General features: G+C 46.9%; 2 protein-coding genes across 2 annotated transcripts; one reads left to right on the plus strand and one right to left on the minus strand.

Annotated features, from left to right (window-relative positions):
* The first annotated feature begins 1,577 nt into the window (after positions 1-1,577).
* LOC119010046 (monocarboxylate transporter 9-like) lies at positions 1,578-9,308 on the plus strand. Its single transcript, XM_037081899.1, has 10 exons — positions 1,578-1,672; positions 1,823-2,384; positions 2,642-2,881; positions 2,958-3,101; positions 3,929-4,024; positions 6,143-6,449; positions 6,632-6,711; positions 6,803-7,025; positions 7,886-8,058; positions 8,436-9,308. The coding sequence occupies exons 3-10, from the start codon at positions 2,659-2,661 to the stop codon at positions 8,639-8,641; spliced, it is 1,452 nt and encodes a 483-aa protein (XP_036937794.1). The 5' UTR covers positions 1,578-1,672; positions 1,823-2,384; positions 2,642-2,658; the 3' UTR covers positions 8,642-9,308.
* Positions 9,309-10,101: 793 nt separating this feature from the next.
* LOC119010054 (leukocyte cell-derived chemotaxin-2-like) lies at positions 10,102-12,988 on the minus strand. The gene is made up of 4 exons (XM_037081912.1): positions 12,832-12,988; positions 12,572-12,683; positions 10,739-10,890; positions 10,102-10,381 (listed from the first exon to the last, which is right to left on the minus strand). Exons 1-4 carry the CDS (start codon positions 12,857-12,859, stop codon positions 10,215-10,217), a joined length of 459 nt encoding a protein of 152 aa, XP_036937807.1. The 5' UTR covers positions 12,860-12,988; the 3' UTR covers positions 10,102-10,214.
* Positions 12,989-13,003: the final 15 nt, after the last annotated feature.

Raw genomic sequence — 13,003 nt, forward strand, 5'->3', positions numbered from 1 at the left:
GATAATAGACTCGTATATACATCATATTGTACGGAGGACCAACAGGAGGACAAGGTCGAAGAGACTCAGCAACATGAAACTGTCCTGGACTGGGCTGCCGGCTCTGAATGAGGAGGCGGTTGAACGGATCAGAACCTGATGTGATGGTGTTTCAGTGCGTCCCCTTTGGGTCCAGTACTGTAATCATGGACTTTGATGCTCCTCTACAACCAGCTGGGAAACTCAGACTGAACACGTGTTGCCGAGTCAGTTTCTATTGGACCTTGATTCATCAGTACCAGCCTGTAACGGTCCCATTGTGAAGTTCTTGCCGTCTTTTAGTTTTAGCTGAGTCTCACGGTCCCTCTGGATTGATTGCTGCAGATTCAGATCACCTGTGTGCACAATGAAACACAGCCACTGTCTCTTCTGTTGTTCTGTAGCTGGGACAGAATATAGGCACTTACATTGATTTTTACAACCAACAACAGAGTCATTTACGACTCTAGCTCTGAGTGAAACTCTGCTGTCTCACTGCTGGACACACTGAACTTCACCTCGGAGATGAACGCCTCCTCTCAGATATCTCCTGTCTCCGCTCAGAGGAGGTCGGCCTATGATAATGACTCCTTTAGTTACGTAACGACAGGAGCAGAATCTGAACAGCCTGTAGGAGCTCCGTGGTACCAGTGGGGCTGCAGGCTCAGAGAGGACCAGCTTATATATGTAGAGACCAGAGAAAACCTGTTTTTCATAATATGGGACCTATAAATAAGTCTTATATGGTGCACCTTGACTGAAATGTTTCATATTTCATATTGACTTTTATACAATTCCAAGTCTGTCTGCACCACAATCACTCTTTCTGAAATCCTTCAGACTTGCCTTTCCAGTAGAGGTCGCTCCTCTCTCACTCCCTGTGCTCCTCTGCCCTGACCCCTACAGGTCAATAAGGGAGGTGGAGTGATTATTATTATTATTATTATTATTATTATTATTATTATTATTATTATCATCATCATCACCCACTGGTTATAATCATACATGAATGAGCTCAGCTCCTGTTTCACCGTGTGCATCCCTGCGTAAAGTGAGAACAGCTGATGCTCCAGAAGTTGGTCTATGGTAAAAAGACACACTGAGCTGTATAAACAACCAGCTTCACAACACACTTCAGACTAACTAGCTAAGTAGCAGCGTTCTGTTAGAACTGGAATGTAACTTTTGACCGGAAACAACAAAGACGTGTGCAGAGATTGTTTCTGGTCTATATATTGTCTCTAGTGTGCAAGCTAGGTTTGTATTAGTCAGACAGGGAGCGCTTGGTTCATTAATTCCATGGGACTTTCTGCTGTTAGCGGGGGGGCGGAGCTAACTAACTGTTACTGCCAGCAGTGATGAATACTTACCTTTAAAGTTAATACTAAATACTTAACTTTCTTATATCCATTATTCTTCATCGCGTTCTTCTCCTCATGCTGTTCTAGTCGCTCTGTGTGCTTCAGGGAACACAGCTGCAGGTACCGAGTGCAAGCAGGATGAAAAACATGGCCTGGACTGCAGTGATGAGGGCGTTCTCCATATGAGCAAGTGGAATGGACTGGATAAGGACGCACTGAAGGGCTCTCTACCTCACACTGTGAAGTGAAGGAAACTGACGGATTTATGATCATCTTTAAGTGAATAATGACAGGTTATATGATTATTTATTTAAACTCATATTCTGACCACTTTATATTGAATTTGGCATGAAATAGAAAATAGATGGGTAAAGTACAGGTACCTCTCAGTTGTACCTTAAGGGGCCATTAACTGTCATTTCAACCTCTGTTAATGTTCTCAGGTGAAGCTCGCCCTCAGGTGAACCATGAGTGTTCTCCTCCCGCCCGCGAACAGAGCGGACGAAGCGACGCGACGCGACGCGACGCGCTGCTCTCCTTCTGGCTCGCGGGGGTCTCGCGCCGCTGTGAGACCAACAGGAACAGCTTCAACACGGTTTCTGCGTCACAGAGACAACTTCCTGTAGGGGGTCAGACCGTCAGACCGTCAGTCAGACCGTCTCAGAGCAGCCGCACGGCGGAGCTGGACGCACTTCTGCTGAGAGTTCACCGGCAGACGCTCGGCGGAGATGAGGACCGTGTTGTCCGTGTGAGCGGCGAACCGACAGCCAGGTGTGTGTGTGTCTGTGTGTGTGTGTGTGTATCTGTGAGTGTTGTGTTCGTCCGGTGACAAAGACACAAACGTGTCAGGCTGTTCGGAGGTGAGACCACGAAATCTACAAGCGAAGACAGACGCGAAAACATGAAGGAGCGTCTGAAGGAGAAACCTGAGTCCTGATGACAGATGACACGTTAAAGCCTCACAGCTCCAACCCGTCCAGAGACCCAGTGGGTCAGAACACAGAGGTGAAGCTGCAGCTCAGCCTGTCTGAATATCTTTTATATATAATAATAGAAGTGATGATGATGATGTGTACTTTGTTATTGTGACCTCTGACCAACTGTTGCTTCTTTAACTGCTCTCAGCATTTATTGATCAGACTGTTTTGTCTTATCAGAGGTTGAATGATCAGATGATTGGTGTTCACAGCTGTTGACCTGCGTCTCCATGGTAACCACACATGTTTGGTGCGGACTAACAAATATCAGCCGTGTCCCTGCAGGTCGTCGTCATCGCACCATGTGTCCGCCAGACTCAGGACCTCCGGCTGCCCAGCCCGCCGCCCTGGACGGTGGGTGGGGCTGGGTGGTGGTGCTGTGCAGCTTCATGGCTCTGCTGCTGGGGTACGGCTCTCCTCAGTCGCTGGGCATCCTCTACCCCGAGTGGCTGCTCACCTTCAGGGAGGGGAAGGCCATGACGGCCTGGGTGGGCTCCCTGGTGGCCGGAGGAGGACTCATAGTGGGTGAGGAACCGTCTGCTCGACTCTTTCTCTCCTGTGTTTCTGCTTCCTCTCGTCTCTCACGTCTGCTCCCCTCCAGGTCCCGTCTGCAGTGTTTGCGTGGTGAACTTCGGGGCTCGGCCCGTCGCTGTCTTCAGCGGTGTGATGGTGGCGGGGGGGTTCATGCTCAGCGCCTTCGCTCCCAACGTCTCCTTCCTCATCTTCTCTTACGGCATCGTGGTTGGTAAGAAGTAGCCGCTGTCAAAGTTAACTGTTGCTTCCTGACATTGCTGAGAAATCCACAGCAGCTTCCATGAAACCAGAGTGGCCAGAAATACAGGTCAGAGGTGTTCAGTATGAGATGCTAGATCACACCATGTAAGTCTGTCATGTAGGCTATAATATCAAGCCGCTCAGCAGGAGCAACACCAGCTACATTCACAGGTAGTCAGTAAATGACAGCTCACCGCGACCTGTTTACCCTGAGGAGATGTTTGTCATCGTAAGTAGCTAGCTTGCTAGTTCAGCATGACACAGACAAGTGTATCGTTAGCCGGTTGGTTTTAGACAACAAAATGGTAAATACGGATCAATTGTAAGTGCTATAAACCGTCAATGTTAAGTTCAGTCAAATCCTCCCACATAAGTCAGTTACGAATCGTATCAAACCGGCTGAGCTCACCCGCTGTGCTGTAAGTGCCGTTCTTCATTTTGATGTGCTGCTGCTGTTTGAGAGGCTTCACATGAGATCATCGATGTGATGATGAGACTCACTGTTCTATTCTGGAGCGGTCACGAATTCCCACCCTGTTTCTCAGTATTTGTTACCTTTTTGCGCTGTGAAGCGGCGAGATGGGAAAGATGTGGCAGTAACCAGCCAATTAAATTTTATTTTGTTATCCACAGTTGTTCAGGACCCTCAGATAAAAGTCCGATGTGCACCTTTAACTGTTACCTTTGAGAGCCCCTGCTCTGGTTCACCTGGACCGCCAGATGTCTCAGCCTCATTATATATCCTGTCTGTGAGGCTTCATTAACAAGGTTTAATTATATCCTGTGTTTGTGTCTCAGGTGTCGGTAACGGTCTACTGTACGCTGCCGTCGTCGTCATCGTCTGTCTGTACTTTGACAAGAAGAGAGGCGTGGCCCTGGGGATAATACAGACAGGTATGACTGTCACACTTCCTGTCTGCAGGTAGCACAAACAAGTTATTATCTCAGATTCAAAGGTTGGTTGTCTGATTCTGTGATGTAATTATACACTGGCAGTGTATAACATGATCATCGCTATTGTTTAATAATGTCCTCCAGCAGCATCCAAATGTGTGTTTGTAGTGATCTGAAGCTGAGACTCCTCCTCTCCTCCTCCTGAGGATATAAAGTCCTCCTCTCCTCCTCCTGAGGATATAAAATCCTCCTCTCCTCCTCCTGATGATATAAAGTCTTCCTCTCCTCCTCCTGATGATATAAAGTCCTCCTCTCCTCCTCCTGAGGATATAAAGTCCTCCTCTCCTCCTCCTGATGATATAAAGTCCTCCTCTCCTCCTCCTGAGGATATAAAGTCCTCCTCTCCTCCTCCCGAGGATATAAAGTCCTCCTCTCCTCCTCCTGAGGATATAAAATCCTCCTCTCCTCCTCCCGATGACATATAATCCTCCTCTCCTCCTCCTGAGGATATAAAGTCCTCCTCTCCTCCTCCTGAGGATATAAAGTCCTCCTCTCCTCCTCCCGAGGATATAAAGTCCTCCTCTCCTCCTCCTGAGGATATAAAATCCTCCTCTCCTCCTCCCGATGACATATAATCCTCCTCTCCTCCTCCTGATGATATAAAGTCCTCCTCTCCTCCTCCCGATGACATATAATCCTCCCCTCCTCCTCCTGAGGATATAAAGTCCTCCTCTCCTCCTCCCGATGATATAAAGTCCTCCTCTCCTCCTCCCAATGATATAAAGTCCTCCTCTCCTCCTCCTGAGGATATAAAGTCCTCCTCTCCTCCTCCCGAGGATGTAAAGTCCTCCTCTCCTCCTCCTGAGGATATAAAATCCTCCTCTCCTGCTCCCGATGACATATAATCCTCCTCTCCTCCTCCTGAGGATATAAAGTCCTCCTCTCCTCCTCCCGATGATATAAAGTCCTCCTCTCCTCCTCCCGATGACATATAATCCTCCTCTCCTCCTCCTGATGATATAAAGTCCTCCTCTCCTCCTCCCGATGACATATAATCCTCCCCCCCTCCTCCTGAGGATATAAAGTCCTCCTCTCCTCCTCCCGATGATATAAAGTCCTCCTCTCCTCCTCCCAATGATATAAAGTCCTCCTCTCCTCCTCCCAATGATATAAAGTCCTCCTCTCCTCCTCCTGAGGATATAAAGTCCCCCTCTCCTCCTCCTGAAGATATGAAATCCTCCTCTCCTCCTCCCGATGATATAAAGTCCTCCTCTCCTCCTCCCGAGGATATAAAGTCCTCCTCTCCTCCTCCCGATGATATAAAGTCCTCCTCTCCTCCTCCTGATGATATAAAGTCCTCCTCTCCTCCTCCTGGGGATATAAAGTCCTCCTCTCCTCCTCCTGAGGATATAAAGTCCTCCTCTCCTCCTCCTGATGATATAAAGTCCTCCTCTCCTCCTCCTGAGGATATAAAGTCCTCCTCTCCTCCTCCTGGTGATATAAACTCCTCCTCTCCTCCTCCTGAGGATATAAAGTCCTCCTCTCCTCCTCCTGAGGATATAAAGTCCTCCTCTCCTCCTCCTGATGATATAAAGTCCTCCTCTCCTCCTCCTGAGGATATAAAGTCCTCCTCTCCTCCTCCTGGTGATATAAACTCCTCCTCTCCTCCTCCTGATGATATAAAGTCCTCCTCTCCTCCTCCTGAGGATATAAAGTCCTCCTCTCCTCCTCCTGGTGATATAAACTCCTCCTCTCCTCCTCCTGAGGATATAAAGTCCTCCTCTCCTCCTCCTGAGGATATAAAGTCCTCCTCTCCTCCTCCTGATGATATAAAGTCCTCCTCTCCTCCTCCTGATGATATAAAGTCATCAGGTGTCTCACCTGTATTAAGATGAAGGCTTCACTGCAGCTGCTGAGATAAACAGCAGTGATGCAACACGATGGTGTAAATAATTTCATCTATGAGCTGTTGGCGTTTTCTTTATTGATCCTGTGATCTGTTCACTCTGTTGCTGCTTCCAGTAAAAAAGCTAGATGGTGGAGACGTCTGTATGCTGACAACGTCTTACTGTACGTACAGAAGTGTCACTGCAGTGAAACATGACCACCTGTCTGCAGGTACGAGTGTGGGCGGCGTCCTGTACTCTGTGCTGCAGGGCGAGCTCATCCAGCTGTTCGGTGTGGACGGCTGCCTGCTCGTTGTCGGAGCGTTGGCGCTCAACGTAGTGGCATTCGCCGGCCTCATGCGACCTTTGACCCCGTCCAAATACTACCTCCAACAGCACGCTGCCGTCTCAGGGCGGGCGGCTGAGGAGCCGTCCAATCAGAAGCCTTCAGCCAAAGATTTAGTTATCGCCATGGAAACCAAGGAACTGCCAGTCACATGTTCAGCCTCCATCAAGATCAAGACAAGACGATATTGTCAGTGAGTGTAACACACACACACACACACACACACACACACACACACACACACACACACACACACACTCACTGGTGATGTCGGTGTGTAATTTGTAAGACATAGAAATGAAATAAATAATCAGTTGTCGTATCTCTAATGACGAGAACACACACGAGATGTGGATTCATCTTTTGTCTCCGCAGGTGTTTGTTCTCCATGCTGTCCGTCCTTCAGGACAGAGTCCTCATGGCGCTGTGCGTCTCCCTCTTACTCTACTGTCTCGGTCAGTCTCTTCTTCTCTTCTTAGTCGACACACATCTCTCAGTCGTCCGGCAGCTGAACCTGCTCACCTGTATCTCCTCGTCCTCCTGCAGGTCAGTTCCCCCCTCAGCTCTTCCTGGAGGACCTGGCTCGGAGCTCCGGGCTGACGGACGGCGTCTCCTCCATGTCCCTGGTCTCCCTCAACTCCATTGGGAGCAGCGTGGGTAAACTGGCGCTGGGCATCATAGCCGACCTGCCGCAGGTCAACAGCGTCCTCCTGTATGCTCTGACAGTCGGAGTGAGCGGGCTGGGAGTGCTGCTCATCCCCCTGAGCAGGTGAGACACAGAGGACAGGTAACAGAGGACACACACAGAGGACACACACAGGTAGCAGAGGACACACAGGTAACAGAGGACACACACAGAGGACACACAGGTAACAGAGGACACACACAGGTAACAGAGGACACACACAGGTAACAGAGGACACACACAGAGGACACACAGGTAACAGAGGACACACACAGGTAACAGAGGACACACACAGGTAACAGAGGACACACAGGTAACAGAGGACACACACAGAGGACACACAGGTAACAGAGGACACACATAGGTAACAGAGGACACACAGGTAACAGAGGACACACATAGGTAACAGAGGACACACACAGGTAACAGAGGACACACAGGTAACAGGACACACACAGAGGACACACAGGTAACAGAGGACACACACAGGTAACAGAGGACACACACAGGTAGCAGAGGACACACAGGTAACAGAGGACACACACAGGTAACAGAGGACACACAGGTAACAGAGGACACACACAGGTAACAGAGGACACACACAGAGGACACACAGGTAACAGAGGACACACACAGGTAACAGAGGACACACAGGTAACAGAGGACACACACAGGTAACAGAGGACACACACAGGTAACAGAAGACACACACAGGTAACAGAGGACACACAGGTAACAGAGGACACACACAGGTAACAGAGGACACACAGGTAACAGAGGACACACACAGGTAACAGAGGACACACACAGGTAACAGAGGACACACAGGTAACAGAGGACACACAGGTAACAGAGGACACACACAGGTAACAGAGGACACACAGGTAACAGAGGACACACAGGTAACAGAGGATTACAGTCATCAGCGTCTCTCTGTGTTTCAGGTCGTACCTGGACCTCCAGGTGCTGTCGGTGGTTCTGGGCTTCATGGCCGGGAACTGGACCCTGACGCCGTACGTCACCAGTCAGGTGGTCGGCACGGAGAAACTCGCCGAGGCTCATGGGATGCTCATGTTCTTCGGAGGCGTTGGCCTCATGCTGGGTCCTCCTGTCGTAGGTCAGAGGTCGTTCACCTCACCACCGCAGATTCTGTTGATATTCTAGTATTGTGAGGAAATGATGGTATTTATCTGGTACCCCTGCTGGCACCAGCCGTCCTGAGGGATCGATCAGTGTCCAGCTCTCAGTCCTTCAGTTCAGCTACATTAAGGTCTGATGTGATGTCACTTCCTGCTCTGTATGAAACAAACCATCCATCACTGAGACAAACAGACTCCATGTTTCTACTCAAAGACAGAAAGAAGTTCATGTAGAACATTTGCTGAATTAACAAGGAAACAATGAATTAGAATCTGAGTACAATCACTACGTTTGTTCTGGCAGTCTGGTGATGTTGTGGTTGATATATACTCGCTGTGTTTTTGTCTTCTTCAGGATGTTTCTATGACTTCACTCAGTCGTATGACATCGCCTTCTGCCTCAGCGGCGGCTGCCTGATAGTTGGCTGCCTCACTCTCTTCCTTGCCGCCATCCTGCCGCGAAGAGAAAACACTCGTCCTCCTCCTCTTCTTCCTCTACATGAGACTGAGCTCATGAGCTGCACTGTTACCATAGCAACAGATGCAGCCTCACAGGTCTGACAGACTTGAACAAGTCTGCATCCTGATGTTCATGTTTACAAGGAGTTCCTCCTGAGCCAATGAGTCAAATCAGACGTTTGTTGTTTTTTTTACTTGATTCTGAAAAGATAAAGAGTCACAGGGCAGCGAGTCGATCACAGAGAGATCTGTCCTCTCACTGGACTCTTCTGGACTGATCTTTGTTGCCTGGAAGACAAAACTCAGGGAGACAGAAGCTTAACTTCAGGTCTTTTCTGAACTCGAGTCTTTTTAAAACACATTTCCAGGTCGGTTGAAGTTTTGTGTCAGATATCAGAAATAAAAGTCTTCCTGTGAGTGAATTCTCAGGGTTTTTAACTTTGTGACCTTTAATTTGTTCCCAGCGTCAGTGTGAGCTGACGGACTGAGAGTCAGATGTTTCATTCTAAATGGACTTTATGTGTCCAGTCGGACCTGAAGTGATGAAGCCTGGAGCAGTTTGTCTTTCATTGGATCGTTTTTTGTGTCGTTGTAGTTTAAATTCATTCGACTGAGGAATGTTTTTTGTAAGATGTTTGTCTCTTTGCTGTTTCTGTTGTTGCTGTCGCTCATTTTCTTGAAGAAAAGGTCCATCATCCTGATCACTGAGTGTAAAACTGAGAGTTGATATGAAGAAAATAAAATAAAGACTGTTTGGATCTCATGATAATTTCCATCAGCTGATGGTTCTGTAGAGACTGAGAGTGAACAGAAACATGTTTCTGATGCTGTTTGTCAGTGAACTGAAGTGACATTAACACAGAGTAATGTTTGTTCCTGACCGTCCATCCTTACAGCCTGTCCTGCAGGAGACGTTCAGGTTCTCGTGTAAAAGCAGAAGTTCTGATCCAGCTTGTTTCCTCCAGTACAGTAACAGAGTTCAGGCTCTGACATGGACTCAGAGTATCAGAGTAAAAAGTCTCCCTCTGAAGGACATTTGTGCTCAAAGCTAACTGAAGCTCACGTCATATTAACAGAATTCAAAGACTATTAAAGTTAAAGGTAGAATCAGTAGGATTTGTCCCAGCTGTTCCTGAACGCACCACAGAGACAGTTGATTGTTGAGTCTCATTCCCAGGACGTCAAATAGACACATGTTGGGTTGGTAAAGCGTCCCGAGCAGCAACAAAGAGAGAAAATCAGAAACTCTCTGCAGATACGAGACACTAACACGCCTTTTCTCCACATTCCAGCCTCCCTCTCTGTCTGTTTACGGCTTTTACGTCTTTGTCTCGTCTCGCTGCGTCTGATTGGTCCACATCAGTCTGCTGATGTTGGGAAATAACAAGAATCCAGAATTCACCTCAGATGCATCAAACTAAAGTAACGAGGCTGTTGTGAAGCTGTGAGGAGGAGAAAGTTCAGGTGTTTGTGTTCAGAGATACTCAGATACATGAAACATGTACTGCAGTACAGTAACTAAGTATTTGTACTTCCTGATGATTAAAGAATCACAACAGATCTGCTTTTTACATTTTATTTACAGAGGAGCATTTGGCTTTAAAAACATCTTCGATGTGAACACACAGATGTTACAGAACTCCTCCTGGGTCCATCAGAACTCCTCCTGGGTCCATCAGAAGTACGGTGTTGGGTCGCTCTTGTCGCACATCTGGACGTGGACGTGTGAGGTGATCCCGGGGTAAACACTCTGCATGGGCAGCATGGTGCCGATCTTCTGGCCCTTCCTCACAGATCCTGAGGTTTTCTCAGGCCGAACGTAGAACAACTTAAAGCACAGACCTGCAGGAACAGATGACCTCAGTAGAAGTACAAATACCACACTGTGCAAATACTCCAGTACTGCACTCAAAATGTCATGTGCAGTAGTGAGGTACTGTCAGGCTAATAATGAGGCTACATAATTATTTTTATTCTGGATTAAATATTAATATATAAATCATTTTGCAGATTATCGTCTCCATGAATCCACAGATTGTTTGGTGACAGCAGAGGAAACAGAGTTACATTTAGAACACAACCTCAGAGTTTATCAGCTTTTAGTGAATCATGAAAGTAACTAAAGCTGTCAGGTAACTAGTGGAGTAAGAGTCCAGACGCTCCTCTGTGAGACGCCGTGGAGCAGAACTGGTCTCTGACCTTCTCCTCTCAGGTTGATGCCGTTGTTGATGGCCGCCTTCGCCGGGTCGGTGTACACGATGACGTTTCCGTGCAGCGTGACGTCAAACGGAGCGTAGACGGTGGACCCGTCTCTGCACACGATGTCCAGACCTTTGTGGACCCGGTCCCCCCTGAAACACATCCAGATGTTAACAGCAGCTTGTAACTCAAGTTATCAGATACATGTAGTGGAGTGAGGAGAACAGCATTTGTATCTGAAATGTAAATATTTAAATAAAGTACCTCAGAATTGTTCTCAAGTAAATGTACATATTGTTCCTTCAACCACTGATTAGTACTCGTGTTCATACTCGAGTAAAAGTTAACATGTAACTTTGGTAGAAGTGAGTCAAAGAAATTAAATGTATGAAGCATCACAGAGTTCTGACAGCTGCAGGATTTACATTCATTTTTCACTGTTTTATAATCTGATGTAAATTCTGATGCAGAATGTAATCTGATCCAATACCAAGTAATTACAGGGCCAGTACTGCCGATACTGACACCTGAACATTCCTGATCATTGAGTGATTTTGTACTTTTGCCTTTAATTAGCTGATCATGATGATGTCAAAACACAGGACAAAGATTTTAGCCAAATAAGAAAATTATATTTAGCATAATTAAATCTAAATCTGCATGCAGCCTAAATATGAATACTAATGTTCCTTCAACAGATACACAAAGAAGTTATTACATTCTGCCATGTTTATACTTCAGAGTGAACCTGAGTGACAGAGACGCTGGTAACAGAGGACACACACAGGTAACAGCTGCACAACTCTGAAGAAATACAAGTGATTTCCTGAACGTACAGAAGAGAAAATACAACAAAAATATCAATCCCATCGCGCTAGTATTGATCCGATATCAATACTCACCTTGGTGTCGATATTATCACTATTTGGATAGATCCGCCCACCCCTGCTGTGTTGTGTTACTGTGTTGTGTACCTGTGTTGTGTTACTGTGTTGTGTACCTTTGATGTGTTACTCTGTTGTGTTACTGTGTTGTGTTACTGTGTTGTGTTACTGTGTTGTGTACCTATGTTGTGTTACTGTGTTGTGTACCTGTGTTGTGTTACTGTGTTGTGTTACTGTGTTGTGTACCTTTGTTGTGTTACTGTGTTGTGTTACTGTGTTGTGTTACTGTGTTGTATACCTGTGTTGTGTACCTGTGTTGTGTTACTGTGTTGTGTTACTGTGTTGTGTACCTTTGTTGTGTTACTGTGTTGTGTACCTGTGTTGTGTTACTGTGTTGTGTACCTGTGTTGTGTACCTATGTTGTGTTACTGTGTTGTGTACCTATGTTGTGTTACTGTGTTGTGTTACTGTGTTGTGTACCTATGTTGTGTTACTGTGTTGTGCACCTGTGTTGTGTTACTGTGTTGTATACCTGTGTTGTGTACCTATGTTGTGTTACTGTGTTGTATACCTGTGTTGTGTACCTATGTTGTGTTACTGTGTTGTGTTACTGTGTTGTGTTACTGTGTTGTGCACCTGTGTTGTGTTACTGTGTTGTGCACCTGTGTTGTGTTACTGTGTTGTGTTACTGTGTTGTGCACCTGTGTTGTGTTACTGTGTTGTGTTACTGTGTTGTGCACCTGTGTTGTGTTACTGTGTTGTATACCTGTGTTGTGTACCTATGTTGTGTTACTGTGTTGTGTTACTGTGTTGTGTACCTATGTTGTGTTACTGTGTTGTGTTACTGTGTTGTGTACCTATGTTGTGTTACTGTGTTGTGTTACTGTGTTGTGTACCTGTGTTGTGTTACTGTGTTGTGCACCTGTGTTGTGTTACTGTGTTGTGTTACCGTCTGGCCCCGTAGTGTCCCTGTCCCCAGGAGTCCGACCTCCGTCTGCTGTTGTTAGAGTTCCCACTGCAGAGAGGACCGAACGTCACAGCATCACACACACACAACACAGCTGGACACACACACACACACACACACACACACACACACACACACACACACACACACACACACACACCGATAAAACAAACACATTTGAGCACTTGTCTGTTTTCTGATGAACGCTTCAGATAAATAATGAAAATGATTCAGCTTCTCACCGAGCACGACGACGACGACACGTCTCATCTTGAAGAGTGGCAGTTTGATCCAGATGAAGAGGTTCTGGTGTCGCTCAGCCTTTATACCAGCTGATGTTTCAACACAGTGGAAAGTCCACAGTGACTCAGACAGCAACAGGTCAGCTGGAAGGTTTATTATTTCACAACAAGC

This window comes from Acanthopagrus latus, chromosome 20 (genome assembly GCF_904848185.1).
Source record: "Acanthopagrus latus isolate v.2019 chromosome 20, fAcaLat1.1, whole genome shotgun sequence".
NCBI classification, from domain to species: domain Eukaryota; kingdom Metazoa; phylum Chordata; class Actinopteri; order Spariformes; family Sparidae; genus Acanthopagrus; species Acanthopagrus latus.